General features: G+C 46.1%; 1 protein-coding gene across 6 annotated transcripts in view; it reads right to left on the bottom strand.

Annotated features, from left to right (window-relative positions):
* Nucleotides 1–17,175, bottom strand: part of DOCK9 (dedicator of cytokinesis 9) — a 275,356-nt gene that overhangs the window by 213,460 nt on the left and 44,721 nt on the right. For 5 of the 6 annotated variants that reach the window (XM_027776287.1, XM_027776288.1, XM_006141533.2 and 2 more), the window contains exon 1: nucleotides 15,181–15,443. The exons of the other annotated variant lie outside the window; for it this stretch is intronic. In XM_027776287.1, the coding sequence (XP_027632088.1) occupies nucleotides 15,181–15,378 (198 nt within the window). In that variant the 5' untranslated portion in view covers nucleotides 15,379–15,443. Of the gene's footprint in view, nucleotides 1–15,180; nucleotides 15,444–17,175 lie in introns of those variants that run through there. 6 annotated transcript variants of the gene reach the window in all.

The raw sequence follows: 17,175 nt of genomic DNA, 5'->3' as shown, positions 1-17,175 counted from the left end.
TATTATTGAATATGCTGCTTGCATGACTGGTTTGCTTGTTTTTTTCTTTTTTTTTTAGTGACTATCCCACACACATTCAACTTCACCAATATGTCTACAAAAACTTTCCTCCACCCTCCAGGGACATATGAAATAAAACAGACAACAATGGCAGGGACATGACGAAGAATGAACAACAAAAGCCCCAACAGAGAAAACTGTATAAATAGAGATGACACCGAAATTCGGGGCTGAGCCCAGAGAAAGCAGAAATAGATGCTTACATTATAAACTGAATCGGGTATTGAAGCAGTTTGTGGCAGGAAGAATTGAGAAGGACTGCAGTTGGGGCTTGGGATGCACAGAGCCGCCTTTAGACCCACTCCCATTAAGACAGCTCATGAAAGCTGCAGGATCTGGGACTGGGAAGAAGGCCGGGGGCCCAGTGCAGACAGCCCTGTGGTACTCTTCCAGGAAAAGATGGCGGCACTATCGGCTAGAAGTCTGGGAAGGCCCAGGGTCCGTAGATGTCTTCATAACAAAGAATTAAAACCCTGGCTTCCTTAGGGCCAGCGGGTTGGACGCTCACATGGCTGATTGTGGTTTGAGTCCTGGGCCTGGTGCTTGCTTTCTCACTAATCTCCCCCCTCTAGTGAGCACATGTTCCCTGTAGCAAAATTTTTAAATAATAATAAGTAAGTAAATAATAAATAAAATTAAATAATTTTAAAATCAAAAACAGAAAAACAAACGAAACATTGGCTTCCCTAGTGCAGACTTGCAGGAAGGGCCTGAGGCTAGGCAATGTCCAGAGTAATCAGAAAGCAAGAGCTCCTATTCTCCGGGGACCACGACACCGGCACTGGTCAGCCACTAGACGGAAACCACGCCAGACCCAATCTACTGAGCGCAGCAGTGGCCGTGGCGGACCTCTGGCAACGCCACTGCCCCACAGCTCTCACACAGCCCCCCCTACCCACGAACCTCTCTGCTAAGTTCTGAACTCCCTCCCTCCCACAGCCTCTGCTGCTTTGGGTCCGGCAGCCTGAAACCATTCGCAGTGAAATTCCAGATCAAAAGGCAATTAGAAGCAGGGAATCTTCTCAGGGCCTGGAAAATGCGATTCCTCCCTCATCGGAATCCAGCCGACTTGGAAAGCGTTCACCCACAAAATGAGTTCAGCTTTGGCCAAACATGTATAAAGCCTCCAAAATCATGGGGAAAGTTAAGCTCGAAAGAGCAAATGGTAATCCCATTGCTATTCCCTCGGACAAGAGAGCTTCTCTAGAACTTTCTAGTCATTGCTGTCTCTGGTTATTAAATGTTAACACGAGCTGAAATCCTGAATGCCACTTCTCGAAATAGCAAACTATGGAAATAGCCACTCTTCGGGCATTCTATTTTAAGAAATGAGAAACTCATCATTTCTGCTTATAAAGAATTTAGGACTTCCTTCATTTATCTGCATGGCTATAGAAACCACTCAGCGGGATGAGATAGAAACCCTTCACAAAACCTAGTCCATTTTCAAAGTGCTTCTCCATGTGGCCAGCAGGACATCAGCACTGTCGCTGGGGAGGGGGACGTGGCAGCTGCGATACGGAGGGGTCTTCGGAAGCTGAGTGCTACTGCGTGCGGGGTGCACAAGCCCTCCTCCCGCTCCTGCACACGACCTCACCGCACACTCCTGCACACTCCCACCACGGACTTCTCCAGGTGGTCGGGTCTGAGGGAAGAGTCCTCGTTTCCCTGTCACTCGGTGGGTTGCCTCCCTTCCAGGTACGCTATCAGCAACTACGTGTTCCTCCCAGTCACAGATGTTTGCTGAGCCGGTCTATAAGCACCCACACTGTGCCAAGAAAAAAGGGCACAACCCCGGCATCTCAGCTCACAACCAGAGGGGAGTCAGAGAGGTGATCGATTAGGGCAAATGTCAATAGGGACACCAGAGTGGCATGTGACCTAGTAGAACAAACCCGACCCTGAAGGCAAAGACTTCTGTTCCATGCACTGCTTTCTCCAGCCCCTACCCAGCACCTGGCGGAGTGCAGACACTTAGCAACAAGGTACTGACGAGCAAAGGCACTGATGATGCGGGGGCCTCTTAAAGCAGGTTGCTGGAGTTGAGGCCAAGAGATGGACAAGGCAGCCAGGACTGAGGGCTGGCCGAGGGCTTCTTGCAGAGAAAAGGGAGACGCTAGCAAGCACACTCATGGATAGGACTCGATTTTGTGGGACTTGAAACTTGTACAACTGAAGTGGAGGAGAGGGTAAAGAATACAAAACGGTGGATATGAAAGTGCTGGAGTCCATTTTCAGGACCCCTGGAGGGATTCCTGACACTTCAGCTTCAACAGCTTCCAAAAAGTCTTCCTTGAACACGGTGAGTTTGGGAACTAGCAAGTAGTTCGGCATGGCTGGGGCACAGCTGCAGGAAGTGAGGCAGTCTCCAGGAGCCTTCGGCACCACTGGGACGCGAACGTGCCAGAGGACACTGGATCTAGGAGAGTGTCTTTCTGAAAGGACAGCTGCTGCCTCAGGTCCGTGGCAGGACTCCGAATGGATGAGCTTCTGGAATCTGGAACAACGATGGTCCACTGCTGGCCTTGGGTCCTCTCAATGAGCTGACAACACTGGACGACACTGCGGTCAGAGAGGAGGTGCTCTTCCCAGGATCCCCACTGCCCCTTTCTCTGTGTAGCCTAGTCCTTTCTCTAACATGTAAATAAATATCTGCACTGTATTCACTGAGGGGGAGGCTCGGGGGCCCACATGTCTCGAAGTCACCTCTAGATTGGACTAGAGTGTGCAGAGAAAGATGAGGCCGGAGGTGCAAGCTGGCCACAGCAAAGGGGCCCTAAGTAAGCTGGGAAGAGGAGGCGCACCAACACTGAGAGACAACTGGGTCCCGCCCCGTCCTCCAGCTGAAGGGAGATGACCCCCCAGCACCTTGTAACAGACATCTCTTCTGCCCTAAGCCAGGACTTTAAAACTAGGTGATAATAATCAAGACACAATCTCCTCCTCACTCGGTAATGTGTGTTCTTCAGATTGCTCCTCAGTGACAGTGCATCCAGGGAAGCATGCTTTTTTAAAGCTGCAGCAGGGTTTTTTTTCTTTTTTTTAAAGAATCATTTATGTATTTAATTCCATTTGTTATTATAATTAGTATTATTATTTTAATTTGACCAGAGAGAGACAGAGAGAGAGAAAGGGAAAGTGAGAAAGCAAGCCACCAGGTCCAGGACTTGAACCATGGTCAGCCATGTGGGAGTCCAGCGCCCTTAACCACCACGCCACCTCCTGGCCCTGCAGCAGGTTTGAAAGGTGTAGCTGGCACTACGAGCTCGTGTGAACAGCAGAACCTGAAATGATCCAGGCTGTGGAGCCTGAGATGTTCCAGTATGGTCCTTTTGTCTCCCATGGGAAATTCAGAAGCAGGGGAGCTGTGGACTGTCCTGGGGTCTCCGAGGTCTCCCGAGCTCTAACGCAGGCTCTCTCTCAGCCCCTGCCACACAGGGCCTTGCAGCTCCATTTCTGCACTTCCACTGACAGCACGCAAAGAATGCAATATAAACACTGGAGGAGAAAAAGACCTTACCCAGGCTGAATTTAGAAGTCACATCGAACCTGAGCATTAAGCCCTAAATGTTAATGACTTGGAGAATGTTGGCAGAAGGCATGAGAACACCAAATTCGGATAGCTAAATATATTTCTCACACTGCCATGCGGTGTGATCCTGAGAACACCAAGGATGATACACTTGTGAATTCAATTTTCTATATTATAAACACTAATACAACATTGAATCTGCTTTTTATATAGCACTTTAAAAAGTCATCAAATTAGAGAACTCATCACTGAATGAAGATTCCATTTAAAAGGCATATCCAGGCACCAGCAGTTAGCGTAATGGCTATGTCCCTGAACTCCCATGCAGTCGACTGCGGTTCGCATCCCAGACCCGGTGGCTTAAAACTCACACTGGGCGCGTGTGTGTGCGTGCCCAAGATCCCGAGAGGAGAATGGAGGAGAAGGGATTGCGGCGTGACCATCCCCCCTGGGGGGTGATTTCTCGCTTTCTGTCTCTCTGTCTCTGTCTGGCGAGTGCATGTTCTCTATAGCAAAAACCTCTCAAAAAAAAAAAAAAAGGCATATCCACATTAGTAAAACTTGGACACTTAAAATCAATCAATCTGATGGGAGGAAAAGTCTGGGTTTATATCTGTCATTTTTATAAACCACCATGGCTTTCCAAAGTTATTATTCTTTTTACTAAAATGAATACAATGAAAGAGTTAGTTAAAAAAAAAAAAAAAAACTTAAATCAACGTCACCTAGGAGCTATGTAAAAGAAATGTATAATGGAAATTAAGGTGATAATAAAGATAGTAATAATCATGCCAATAAACTAAACCCTATCAACTGCCACTGAGCCAGCTGTGCTGCATGGGGACACCCAGTGCATGCCAATGAAGAGAGGAGGACAAGACAGGAATTTAGGGACTGCTCCAGGCCCGACCCACCAAGTCACATGAGCAGGGAGCTGAGTGGAACGGGAATGGCTCCCTTGCAAATACAGTGCTTGAAGTGTCTTCTTTCTATTCTGATGTAGACCACGAGCCAAAGTGAGGCACAGAGCGAAATAACAGACAGGGAACCCAAAGGCGGGCCCCGCGTGCACACTTACACACACTAGTCCTGGCTGCTAGTGCTGCCTGCCATTTACACACACGTGAGAAACAATAATGAAAGCAGACAACAAAGAGAAGACCACGGCAATGGCATAATTTAATATTAAATCTAGACTGTGTCCCAGCCAGTGTTTTGTTTGGTTTTCTTTTTTTAGTACTACGGCCTGAAATACTTAATTCTTCCTATGTCAATAGAAGCTATTTTGGGGACTCTGAAATGAAGAGGGCATGTAAGCTGAAAGGCTCTAAAAGCCAGATTGAGTCAGATTTCAAAACAACTTACTTTAAGCTCCTTATTCTAAGATCTTGGGGGTGGAGAATGTGATATTCATAATACATTTCTGCTTTGCAAGAGTTTCTGAAGACTTCGTTGCCAGAGGCAGTGGAGAGGCCAGCGAAGGGCAGTGTCTGGAGTGAGAATTTACAATCCCACTCCAACACCGTTTACTACTGTTGGGGGGAGTGACAGGGACAGGAGTCTATTCTACCAGATCAGTGGTTCTCAAAGCCCTGGACCAGCAGGATCAGTATCACTTGGAACCTGACAGAAATGCAAACTCATCCCAGCCTCAGGATCAGAAGCTCTGCAGGAAGGGCTCGGTCGCTGTGCTTTAACAAAGCTCCCGGTGAGTCCAGTGCCCATTCATGTTTGAGGACCACCCTCCTCTATATCTACTTCTGTATACGCTTGAGAATTTCACGTTTAAAAGTACCTAGAAAATGTGTAAGAGAAATACACAATGGGACCAGCAGGTGGTGTGGTAGTTAAGGCACCAGGCTCTCACATGGCTGACTATAGTTCGAGTCCTGAACCTAGCAGCTTATTTTCTCACTTTCCTTCTCCTTCTCAATCTCTCTCTGTCCCTCGCTGATGAATTAAAATATAATGATAATAATAAAGTGAAAAAAATAATAAAGTGAAGTAAGTAATTCTGTAAAAAAAAAAAAAAGAATCTTCAGAAATCTGGGCTCCACTGCTTGTTGGCTATGTGACCTTGGAGCAAGCTGCTTAACTAATCTCTACTTCTCCATATCCACATCTGAAAGTGGGAAACACAACACTTCTGTCATCCTCACGGGGTACTGGAGAGTTTCAGAATACACGGGCCCTTGCACAGAGCAGGAAGTAGGCAAAGGCGGCGGGAGCTCATGGTAGTTTTGTGCAGTACAGATGCCACAGCATTCGTGAGCTGGCAACATGCACACCCCACTGGATCGCACACACGTGATCTCGTTCCACGTCCCCAGAAACTCTGTATGAAAGCATCAGCTCAGAGATGAAATAACTGATGCTCAAAGGAGTTAGATGACTTAATGAAGGTCACAAGATGGCCATCTTGGGTCTCCTGGCCCCAAGCCCAGGACCTTCCCTGTCACGTATGAACAATAAGCACAGTGGAATTCCTGGATTCTAGAACAGGAAATGTCTCCCCAAATCCTCTGTCCACCATGTATGAAATGCCTAATTCTACTCCACGCTGTGATACTTGAGCCTCCACATTGCTGCGGGGACAGCGGTCTGGGGCTTTCTGCCTGGCTCTGAGACTTGCCAGGCTGCACAGTCTTACCACGGAGATACCAGGCGGATGCCTTCCTGAGCAGTACTCGCTGACCACCTGCAGACCACTGAAAATCATTCTCCCAGATAATAAATCGTACCAAAGAACCAGGTAGGAATGCGTGGACATGTGTTGATGTCATTAGGTATATGCAGTTTAATCAAATAATATATCAATCAAATATATCAAGGCAAGGAATATTCAGCCTTACATATAAACCATGCATTTTTTTTTCCTCTACAGATTCACAAATCAATGGCTCACACTCAAGTGAACAAATACCTAGTGTGAGGCATTTAAGCTATGGAATGTGTAAGTTTATAGACCTCGACTGTCAGTGTGGTAGCTACTGGTCACATGCGACTCCTGTACACATAAGGGGCTGTTCTCCATTCCGATGTGCGATAGGCAGCAGACACCCACCGTCACTGAATGTGTGAATAAAAGAAGGCAAGATACCCCAGTATTTTTATACGAAGTAAATGCTGAAATGGTTAATATTTGGGAAATACTGAGATAAAATTTTATTACTAAAAATTACCCCTGTTTCTTTTTCTTTAACTTGGCTACTGTACAATTTTGAATTACATACGTGGCTCATGTTGTATTGGGTTGTCGGAACAATCATGATGCGGTTTTATGTTTTTCTATACAAAAATGTGTCATGACTTTTCTGACAACCCAAAGCACCATTAAAGACTGCATGAAATTTTCAGACATAGGTCATTTAAGCTTTATTACTAGACAAAGGACAGCTCACTTCCTGAAATTACTTGAGGAGACGAGACTTTCAGAAAAACTAGCACGTGAGAGAAAAACCCAATCCGGTCTTGGCAATGTAATCAGGCTGTCCGCTCAGCCACCGGTGCTGCTCCGTGTTTCTCCCCTTCCTGTGCTCCCTCTTCCCCACTTTATCTTTGCCAGATATAATCAATTTACGGGGAGGCTGGTTTGATAAGGTCACACGAATTTTTCAAGCACACTACGAGCATCAATGATCAATGATGACATTAAGGGACCAGCAGTTAGTGTAATGGCTATGTTGCTGGACTCCCATGTAGTCAACCGCAGTTCAAGTCCCGGACCCGGCGGCCTAAACTCATGCCGGGCGCCTGTGTGTGCATGCCCAAGATCCCGAGAGGAGAATGGAGGAGAAGGGATTGCGCTGTGGCCATCCCCCCAGGGGGTGATTTCCTTGCTTTCTGTCTCTCTGGCGAGCACATGCACCCTATAGCAAAAACCTCTCCAAAAAAAAAAAAGAAAAAAAAAATGATGACATTAAGGGTGGAAGCATGACGGCCAGGAAAAAAAATGGTACCAAAACCAGAAATGGGGTAATGGCTAAGAGGAACAGAGAGGAAGACTGGATTTGGGGAACTTAGCTTTGTTCACAGTTTTGTTCTCAATATTCCCCAAAACATTAACATTTTAATTGAGATCAAAGTGGCAGAAGCGCAGGGGAGTGGCGGAGCGCTATACCCACAGCGTGTGCACCGCCCAGCTTCCTCTGGTTGCATCCCTGCTTTTTGACAATTCAACACGTAAGGAAATTTGGCTAAACTTCTGAATGTGAAGAGGGGAGAATGACAAGAAGAATGACCCTCAGATCCAGTTTCCCCTGGAGGCAACATCCCTTGTCAATACAATCCCCCAAAGAATAATCAGAACCTTGGGAAAAGCAAAAAGTTAAAGGAAAAAAAGCAAAACAAAACAAAAAATAAATAAATAAAACAAAAGAACTTGGACATCACGTCAGAGTTGGGATACAAGAAAGCAGAATCACCAGGGTCTCCTGCTGGGCTCAAGCCCCCGTCAGTGAGGGGTCTGGAGCATAAACCTTGGCTATAGTAGGAGGTCGTGTGACAATGTCATGAGGGGTCACAGGTGTGCACAGTCTACTAGGGAATGCAGGAAGAGGGTTGTTAAAGGTTTCTTGAAGGAACTGGCCTGTGAGTTGAGCTTTGAAGAATGTGGTAATTTCAGACTCTCACGCAGTACATGCAAGGCAAAGGTAAGGTCATGCCCAGGTGTGGACACCCCAGGTGGAGGGATGTAGAGCCCAAGTCCAAAACATTCTGGAAGCTGTAGGAGACACAGCCAGCCAAAAAGTCAGAGCTAGCTTCTCCAAGTCAAGAAAGACTTGCTTTGCCCTCTCTCCAAAGGAGAAGCAGGGAAGAGCTTTTGGCAGGAAATTAATAGCGACCTCGGTGTGGTCTGATGGTGGGATGCAGCATGGCTCAGAACAAGGAAAGACAGCGAGCTGACCGGGCAATCCAGAGAACCATTGGAGACCAGCAGCCTGAAAACAGCCCTGCCCCCACCTTCCTCTGACACCAGGTGCCGATTTGGCTTAGCAGGATAGAATGGCTCTTGGAGAGTGAGTGACGGGCTCCTTACATCACTTGCTGCTGCTTTGACTCTGGCAGTGAAAACATAGCAAGGAGTCCTCCGAACAGAACCATGGGGCCAGTCCCTTCCCAGGAACCTGGCAGAGCCCTCGGAGACCCACTGGTTAAGTGGCATATACAGTTAAGAAACGGAGCACTAAAAATTCCTGAAGCCTCAAAACATCCTTCTAAGAGAAAGAAACTTAGCCCTAACTGTGTATCACATTACAGGGTATTTCAAACTTCTGAAAAGTTGAGGAAAAACTATAATTTCAAGCCTTCTTGGTTCTAAAATTATCCACACAGTCCTTTGCTATCTGGAGGCTCAAGCTAGGTCTTCTTGTGTCTCCTGTCTATTAACATTAAATCCTACTACCACTCTTACCCCTTTCCAGGGGGACAACTCACTCGCTGGTCTCCTCCGCACATTGGGGAGGAACCCAATATCCAGTTTTGCAGCTCTAATGACCCCAAATCCAAGCAGTTTTGAGTCAACTAAGCTTACAACCTGAAACTAAAACTCCGGTGTTCTAACTTTGACTCCCTCACAGAAAGAGTCTGAGCCAGGAAGAGACCGCAAATATTATTTATTTCTTATTTTATAGATGGGAAAAACGGAAGCCCAGAAGGGTGGGAGATGTTGGTGATAATCTGCAGACCTAGTGGCAGATCCAGGATCGAAATGAGGCCTCAGATCTCCAAAGGGCTTTCTGTTGGACCATCTGGGCCACCAGCCACATGTGAAAGGGTTCTGCTGCCTTGCAGTCAGCCACAACCTTTCAAACCGCAGAGCACAGGGAGGCGACGGCAGCCTCTTCTAAACACTAGATGCACTTTGGGATTATCCTGGATCCTGCTGTAAATTAATAAAAAAGAAAGAAAGATAGGGAGGAAAACAAGATGCCTCCAGCCTCAGATATTCGCCCATTCTGTGCTCCTTTGTAACTTTCTGGGAAGATGATAAAATGTAATATCCAAGATAAGAGTGACTCCTAATTAATTCCAACTCTCTTTCCATCATGTTTCCAACTTCTTCAAGCATGATGATCATCCTCTTTGTCTGTGTTACAAGTTGGCCTTTCTCTAAGAAGTTTTAAGTTTTCAAAGGGAAGGGTGTTTCACCTTTCTTGTTCATCTTTACAGTGCCAACCTGAGTTGATTTCATCAATAGTGTGTATGTATCCAGGTAACCTACGATCTCCAAGTCAACAATCCTGCTTCTGCCAGAACTGGGTAGATTTTAGTGTTTGGGGGTTTTGTTTGTTTGCTTTTGGTGTAAGTGTGTGCGTGTGTGTGTGTGCGTGTACAAGAATCCCCCAAAGTAAGGCTTATTTAGCATTCTAAAAAGGCAGTGACAAACTCTGGAAGCCCCTTCTCTGGGGTAGTTTTGCACGATTACTCAATCTGCTCCCACCATATCTAATCATGAGCGTCCCCAAAATCCAGCTTTGGGAGATCCCAGGTCATTAAACAGGAGCGCAACAGTAGCAGCCTGATCACGCAGACTGTCCACAGAAGTGGTCAGGGCCGCGTTCTTGGTAAAGCAGGGCTGGAGCTGTGTCGGCCCTGGCGCTGCCGCTGACCTCAGAGCTGCCTGCCCCAGTGCCTGGAAAGGGTAGGTGAGGTTACCATTCACTAAGGTGGGAGCACTTCTGAGGGGTGAGCCCCCACTACCCAGGCCTTGCTGCTCAGGGAGCGAAAGACCAGTCTCTGCCAGCTCTGCACCCCAAGCTCCAGCTGGCCGACCTCAGTACTTGTAAGCGTGGGCTGAATGAACAACCGAACAAACAAACGCCGGGAAACACAAAGAGCACAGCAGTGAAAGCTCGTGGCTCTGAGTAAAATTTCCTGTTTTTGTCACCTGGGAATTATGTCACAAGCTTGCAGGAACTTCTTTCCTGTTCCTGTACCACCTAATGTTTTAAAAATAAAGAAATGACTTACTAAATATCATCAGCGTAATTTTTTTTTTCTAAAGGAGTCTACAGGCATGCAGGAAAACCTATAGGGCAGTCTTCTGATGTAAGTATAATTTAATTAACTCAATCACCGTGATCCAAGGTCTGCTGGGACATTCACAGTGCCCATGACCCACACGCTTACGCTCCAGAGTGCGAGTCTGGATTCACCTAGTCTGCTGTGTCTAGAGCACACAGAACTCCAGGGTAGAAGCTTTCTAGTCTCATTCCCTCCTCTCAGACTTGCGCAACCAGAAGCCAAGCCCTCGCTATCCCTTTCCACGCCAGGCGCGCAGGCTGCCTTCTCATGAAGTTACACAGCTAGTGCTCATGTGTTCATCCAGATTTTATGGTCAGAACTCAGATTCAGTTGTTAACATGTGAAGATCCCAGAGAAATATGAAAAATCTAAAAGGTGTCTCTTAAAGGAAACTTGAAAAAACAGTAACGAATACACCCACCGTGAAAATTCAGCCCTTCAGTGTCTCTTCCCACCTCCAGACTTCCCCGAATAAGACCTGCACTGCAGTCCTCACCTGCCTCACTAACAGAACCCAAGAAAGCGCCACAACAATGACAGATAACCAAGTCACTCTGACTCTGGGAGGCCACGCCCTTTTCCCCTAAACTGCTGGGCGTACTAATTAGAATAAGTCATTTCCAGAAACTACTTAAGAGTCCGGGATGCAAAAATAAGCATTCGAACGTAAGCAGGGTAACGCACATGTAGACAGCAAGAATATCCTGATGGGCCCCTGCCATTCACTCACGGCCACAGTCATTTTTCAGCGGGGTTGGCAGCGAGCCTGGATTGAAATGGGGACGTTTCACTGTGCACTTCCTTTCCCACTTACTGTCACAACGCAGGGGACAAGACCCACCTATGTAGGTATCTGTGAATTGAACCCTGCAGCCTCTGAAACTTCATGATGAACAAACACAAACCTGGCTTGGAAACACTGACCTTCCCTATCACTGAACAGGCAGCTGCTGCTAAGGGAAATCCTAACTCTTGTCTTGGAAAAGGGCAGAAACGTTGTTGCCAAACAAAAGGGCAAGAGGAAACCTCCCCCCCACACACACACCCCAGGATTTGTGCCAAAGAAAGACAGCAAAAGAGGGAAAGTAAGAAATCACTCCCTAAGAGGATTGGCCACACGGCAATGTCTTCTCCTCTATTATCCTCTAGGGATTCAGGGCACATGTACGCACGCAACCGGTGTGTTTTTCAAGAGCCAGATCCAAGATTCAAAAGTGGAGTTGGCCATGTGAGATCCAGTGCCTTAACCACTGTGCTGGCTCAAGAGGAAACTTTTGACGGAAAATGTGTTGAGGGCCAGCCAGTGGTATGGTGGTTAAAGCAGCTGGGTCCCACATGGCCAACTACAGTCAGTCCCAGACCAGCCAGCTTGAAAAACATACCAGTACAGATGTATGCATTCCCAAAACCCTAACAGAAGGGCAAGACTAAGTAGAAGAAACTGTAGCATAACCATTCTCCATGGGGGGTATTTACACACACACACACACACACACACACACACACACAGCCAACATGCTATCTCTAGTGAGTGCATGTGCTCTCTGGAAATTTAAAAAAAAAAAAAAAGCAAGTGATTAGAATAAGTGGTGCTTCTGGTTTGCATTAGAGCATTAAGATATAATTACCAGTACATTAGTTGAGGCATTGCTACTAACTGCAGAGAATATGAAACATATTGAATAACCACCACATTTATGTCTACACCATCATTTGGTATAGACATAAACTGAAATATAGAAAATGGAATGCTATGAAGCCATTTAAAATAATGGCACAGGCCCCACCTCTATGATGCAGTTGGTAGAATCCCAGACTGCGATGCTGGAAGCCACGTAGCTGCCCAGGATTCAGAACCCAAAACTTGCTGGACATGCCCATGACAGGACACTGACAGGCTGGAGACTTGGCAGAATGGAATTGCAACATGACCAAAAACGGAGTCGCAACATAACCAGAGCACGCTGGCAGACACTCTTCTCTCTCTCACATGTGTACACGCACTTTCTATCATGAAGAAAAACAGAATCATGTCATAAATGCATATTTGGTAACAACAAAAAAGTTTTTGATGTGTTCTGGGAGACAACATGAAATCTATTCCACTAAGACATTTTCCAAAAACATACACACCAAGTTATGCTTTTTATGTGTAGGAGAAAGGCTGAAAGTGTATACACCAGGTTATTCATTGTGGCCACCTTGGAAGAGAACGGATAAGGACACTGTTCTTTCCCATTTCGACACTATTCGCATTTCTTATCACAGGCTTTAACGACTTTTACCCCTCTAAACTAATACTCCCTCTCAAAGACTGTGTACACAACTAAAGCGAGAAAAACTTGATTTCTAATGCTGAACAAAGCAGGGCCGTACTTGGTATAATTTGCTGAAAGGACAGACAGACTTGGGGAGTCTTACCAAGACTGTGGACTGATGTAAAATCAAGGAACAACACTACAGGAGCTCTCACAGCCGTGTCTGAACTCTTCGAAGACATCGACACGGCAGCTAAGGCACAGACGGCTAAGGCACAGAGGTAATGCAACTGCCCCGCAAATCTGGAAGCTATACGGTGACCATGGGTTTGGGTCCTCAGGTCGGCCTGAGAACATGTTGGGCACCCGGGACTCTAAGGAGCTGGGAGGCTAGGGAGAGGGGTCACAGCATGATTAGGCCCTGGGAAGGTGCTTCTCATGAGTGCACCCCCACTCTCTGTAACAGAAAAAAAGAAAAGGGAAAAAAAAAGATCTTGTGAAACAACTTGTATTCTGAGCAGTGTGTTACACACTCGTTTGCTGTGGACAGACACAGCCACGAGGAAGGAGATCTGCCCTGAGCAGAGGCCTTGCTTAAGTATCTGTGCTGCTCTTATCTGGTATTAGCTCTTTTGATCTGCTTACCCTGCTGAAAGAAGAGAAGCACTGTCAGATAAGAAAAAGTTCCTTGTATCAGTGTTGCCTTCACCTCTCCCTCACACCTCTCAGTCCAAATGGCCAGAAGCTTCTGGGCCCTGAGGAGCCTTCCTGCCCTTTCGGCCCAGCCAGCCCGGCCTGCTCCACTGCCCGCTGCGGTGGGCGAAGACCTCCCCATGGAACTGCCTGGAGTCAGATCTGACCTAAACGAGTAAGTGGTACATGAGCAGCAAGTTTTCTGAGCACTAGAAAGACAAATAACTTTTTTTTTTAAAAGTCACTTGTGTCATTAAAAAAAAAAAAAAAAATCACGTGGCATCTTTCTATAGCATGTCCGGTCCCCTAGACAAATATTTCTACACATCTGGAGAATCACTGACAGGAGATTTTTAAGAACATTCACAAGAGAACCCAAACCACAGAACTTCTTCCAAGAAATTCCAAGCTACATCAGCTGGAAGCTTTAAGCAGTTAAATCTATATAGCATGTAAGCAACTCAAGGGACTCAACAGATAAAGGAGCTATTACACGAACAGAAAGTGCTCCAAAATAATGAATAACATTTCTAAACAATGCACTGAAGGGTGAAGGGAAAAAAAAAGAAACTTAAAGCTGTAAGATACAAATCTGCAGTGAGAATGACCACCCCGTTTACTGACTCGGGGTTCCGGGTTACAGTACAGCGTGGAAGGCAGTACAATGGAAGGCGGTCAGTCCCACAGGTCACACAGGAAAGCAATTCAGTTCAAATCAAATGTGTGCTGGAAAATTTAAGTTCAGATTCTTACAGGACGCTAGTTGAAAATTAAGTAAATTAGTAACCAAACACTTCACGGTAAAAGCAACTGGACCTTCGTGTGAAAAAAAAAAAAATCACTATGTAAGATCACTACTAGTTTAACAGTCCTTTTAACTGATAAGTTGAAAGGCTCGATTGTGTCCTCTGCAGCGCATGTTGGTGGTTTTTCTGCAGCTTGCTTGAGAAATTATGTGCCTTTATTGTACTAAAGAAATTCCAAGAGAGAAGCACAACCTACTCATGGATGATAACACAACCATTTTTCACATTCCTCCCTTACAAATCCACCAAAGCACTTGACTTAGTCCAAACTGCCAAGGGTTTCGCTAATATGAAGACCAGAAACTTTGTTGAGATTCTTTCCTACTTTGTTCAAGGTAAGCTTTGCTAAAAGGAGTGAGAGAGAACAAACGTAATTTCAACAGTTATGTTCTCTTAAATGCCACCCTCCTCCTCATGCCACCTGCCTTGTTTTCTCAATAACACAGAGATAATGTAGAAAAGGTTTTAGTTAGCCAAGTGCATCTTTCTGCCAACATGTGGTTGCGTTTAAAATGTGCCTCTCTGGGTTTATGCTGGGAAATGTTGCAGTTAGGTGGGACATCATTTTGAACAATGCATCATTGTTCTATACTAGGAAGCCTCCTGGAAACCACGTTCACCCACAAAATGTCAACATCTCTTCCTCTAAAAGAAGAATAAAAGTAGAACTGAAGTCAGGGTTCAGGAAAAGAGAGGAAGAAGACACAAGAGACAAGCAGAAAAAGTTTTAAAATCGGAGGCAAGAGGCATCAACACTGGCCTCCCTCTCCCCAACAAAACAGCACTTCAGACAAGATCCTCTTACCAGCACGGGGTCTGGGCTCTCTGCCTCCACGTCTCCCTGAGCTGCATCCTTGTACTGCAGGGGGGACTCAATCACCAGCTCCTTTTTGACATTTCTACCACTGGTCCTGCATTTATCAGCCTGCATTCTCGGCTGACAACGCAACTCAGAAAGTCTACAACTAGAACAGCTGCGAGTCCCTGGCCGTGCAAGGCACATGCATGCCAGGGGCCCAAGGAAGGAAAGGAGGCTGACTTCCCAGGCACAAGTGGTCAGTCGCAGTGGCTGGGTCTGCAGAGTCTGTGGGGTGGGAAGGCATGACAGCAAAGGCCAGCCTCCAGGGGTGTTACTACTGCTTGGAAAATGGGAGGCTCTCACTTGCTGGCCAAAGGAAAACAAACCCCGGACTGAACAATACACAGTGTACTGCCTCTCCGACACAGACCAGCCTCATTGTGTCTGTTCCATTCGGCATGGGCCAAATCAACCCCAGTCCAAACAGTGCAGTGTTTTAAAAGAAAACCAGTCACAATTAGACTCCCTCCTAATTACTTCAAATCTGAAGCTTGCAGATCTTAAGAGACAGCAAGGTCGTCTGGTTGTTCTAAATTTTTATAGTTTTGGAATGCTTTCATTTGTGTTATGGCTCCACACCAAATACTTGGCTGACAATCAAAGCAGAGAAGAACAAGCAGTAAGGGTGTTCCCACAGCCTGCACCTCATGGGTGCAAGGAAAGAAAGAGTTTCTCCCGACAGGACAGACCACAGCCCACAAAATTTAATTGACCTACTATTTACCCCAGAAACATGAAGTCATCTTACATTTTCACAGGATACCATGTATCGTGGTAAATGCTTTCTTTAAGGAGATAGCATCTGCAATCCATCAGCAGCTGACTGGCAGCTAGGTATTACAAGGATCATAGTAAAAGTAAGGCATAATAGACTTTCTCTCCTTGCCAGGAACTTAGCAGCTCACTGGGAAGGCAAAGTGAACAAACATCATAAATGACAAATCAACATAATTAATAGAGATGTACACAAAAGCAGGAAAGTCGCCGGGTCACTATCCCATGGCTCAGCGGTAACAGCACCCAGAAGTCTGCTACTTTTATTATTTCCTCACATTAACAGTCAAGTGATTTTTTTATTGCTTCTTCTCTGAGGAAAAATTAGAGCAGAGGTGTTAGGAAATTTATTAAGAAGTTGCATGGAGGGACCAGCAGATGGCGTAATGGCTGTGTTGCTGGACTCCCATACAGTCGACCATGGTTCAAGTCCCAGACCTGGTGGTTTAAACTCATGCTGGGCTCATGTGCGTGCGTGCCCAAGATCCCGAGAGGAGAGTGGAGAAGGGATTGTAGCATGGCCATCCCTCCAGGGGGGTGATTTCTTGCTTTCTGTCTCTCTGTCTCTCTTTTTGGCTTTCTGGTGAGCACATGCGCACTATAGCAAAAACCTCTCAAAAACAAAACAAAACAGTTGCATAGAAAATGAGCCTTAAAGGTGGGATTAACTATTACTCTGCACCTCCCGGAATGCTGCAGAGCTTCTCCCATTCGATTACTCCGCTATTTCCCGAAATCAGGGAGCAGCTAGTTCCAACAGAAAACGAAGTAGCAGGGGCAGCACCCGTCCATAAACAGGGACCGAGTTATCGTAGAGAAACAGGAGCCATGCAGGCACTACCAGGGGAATGTGTGAGCTCTTCACAAGATACAGATGCACGTCTCCCCTCTCCAGACAGAGCACCTGCGGCCAGGAGGGCTGAGGAGAGACAGCGTGGCAGCCAGGGGCCACCCGCCCTACCAGCACAAGCTGCTCGACTTCAACAGCTAAAGGAGTCTGATACTCCAACACCAGGAATCCTTCCAAATATGGATATTAACTATTGATATATAATAAATTGCACATGATTACTGAGTACATAAATTTTAAAAAGACCAGTGGCTTCTATAGTAATTACAAACTAATAACAACAACTACCCGATCTCTTTTTTTTTTTTTTTTGAGGG

The sequence above is a fragment of the Tupaia chinensis genome, unplaced genomic scaffold (assembly GCF_000334495.1).
Source record: "Tupaia chinensis unplaced genomic scaffold, TupChi_1.0 Scaffold000057_1, whole genome shotgun sequence".
Lineage (NCBI taxonomy): Eukaryota > Metazoa > Chordata > Mammalia > Scandentia > Tupaiidae > Tupaia > Tupaia belangeri.
Note: the sequence above shows the minus strand (reverse complement) of the source record. Positions and strands in the feature narration are given on the sequence as shown.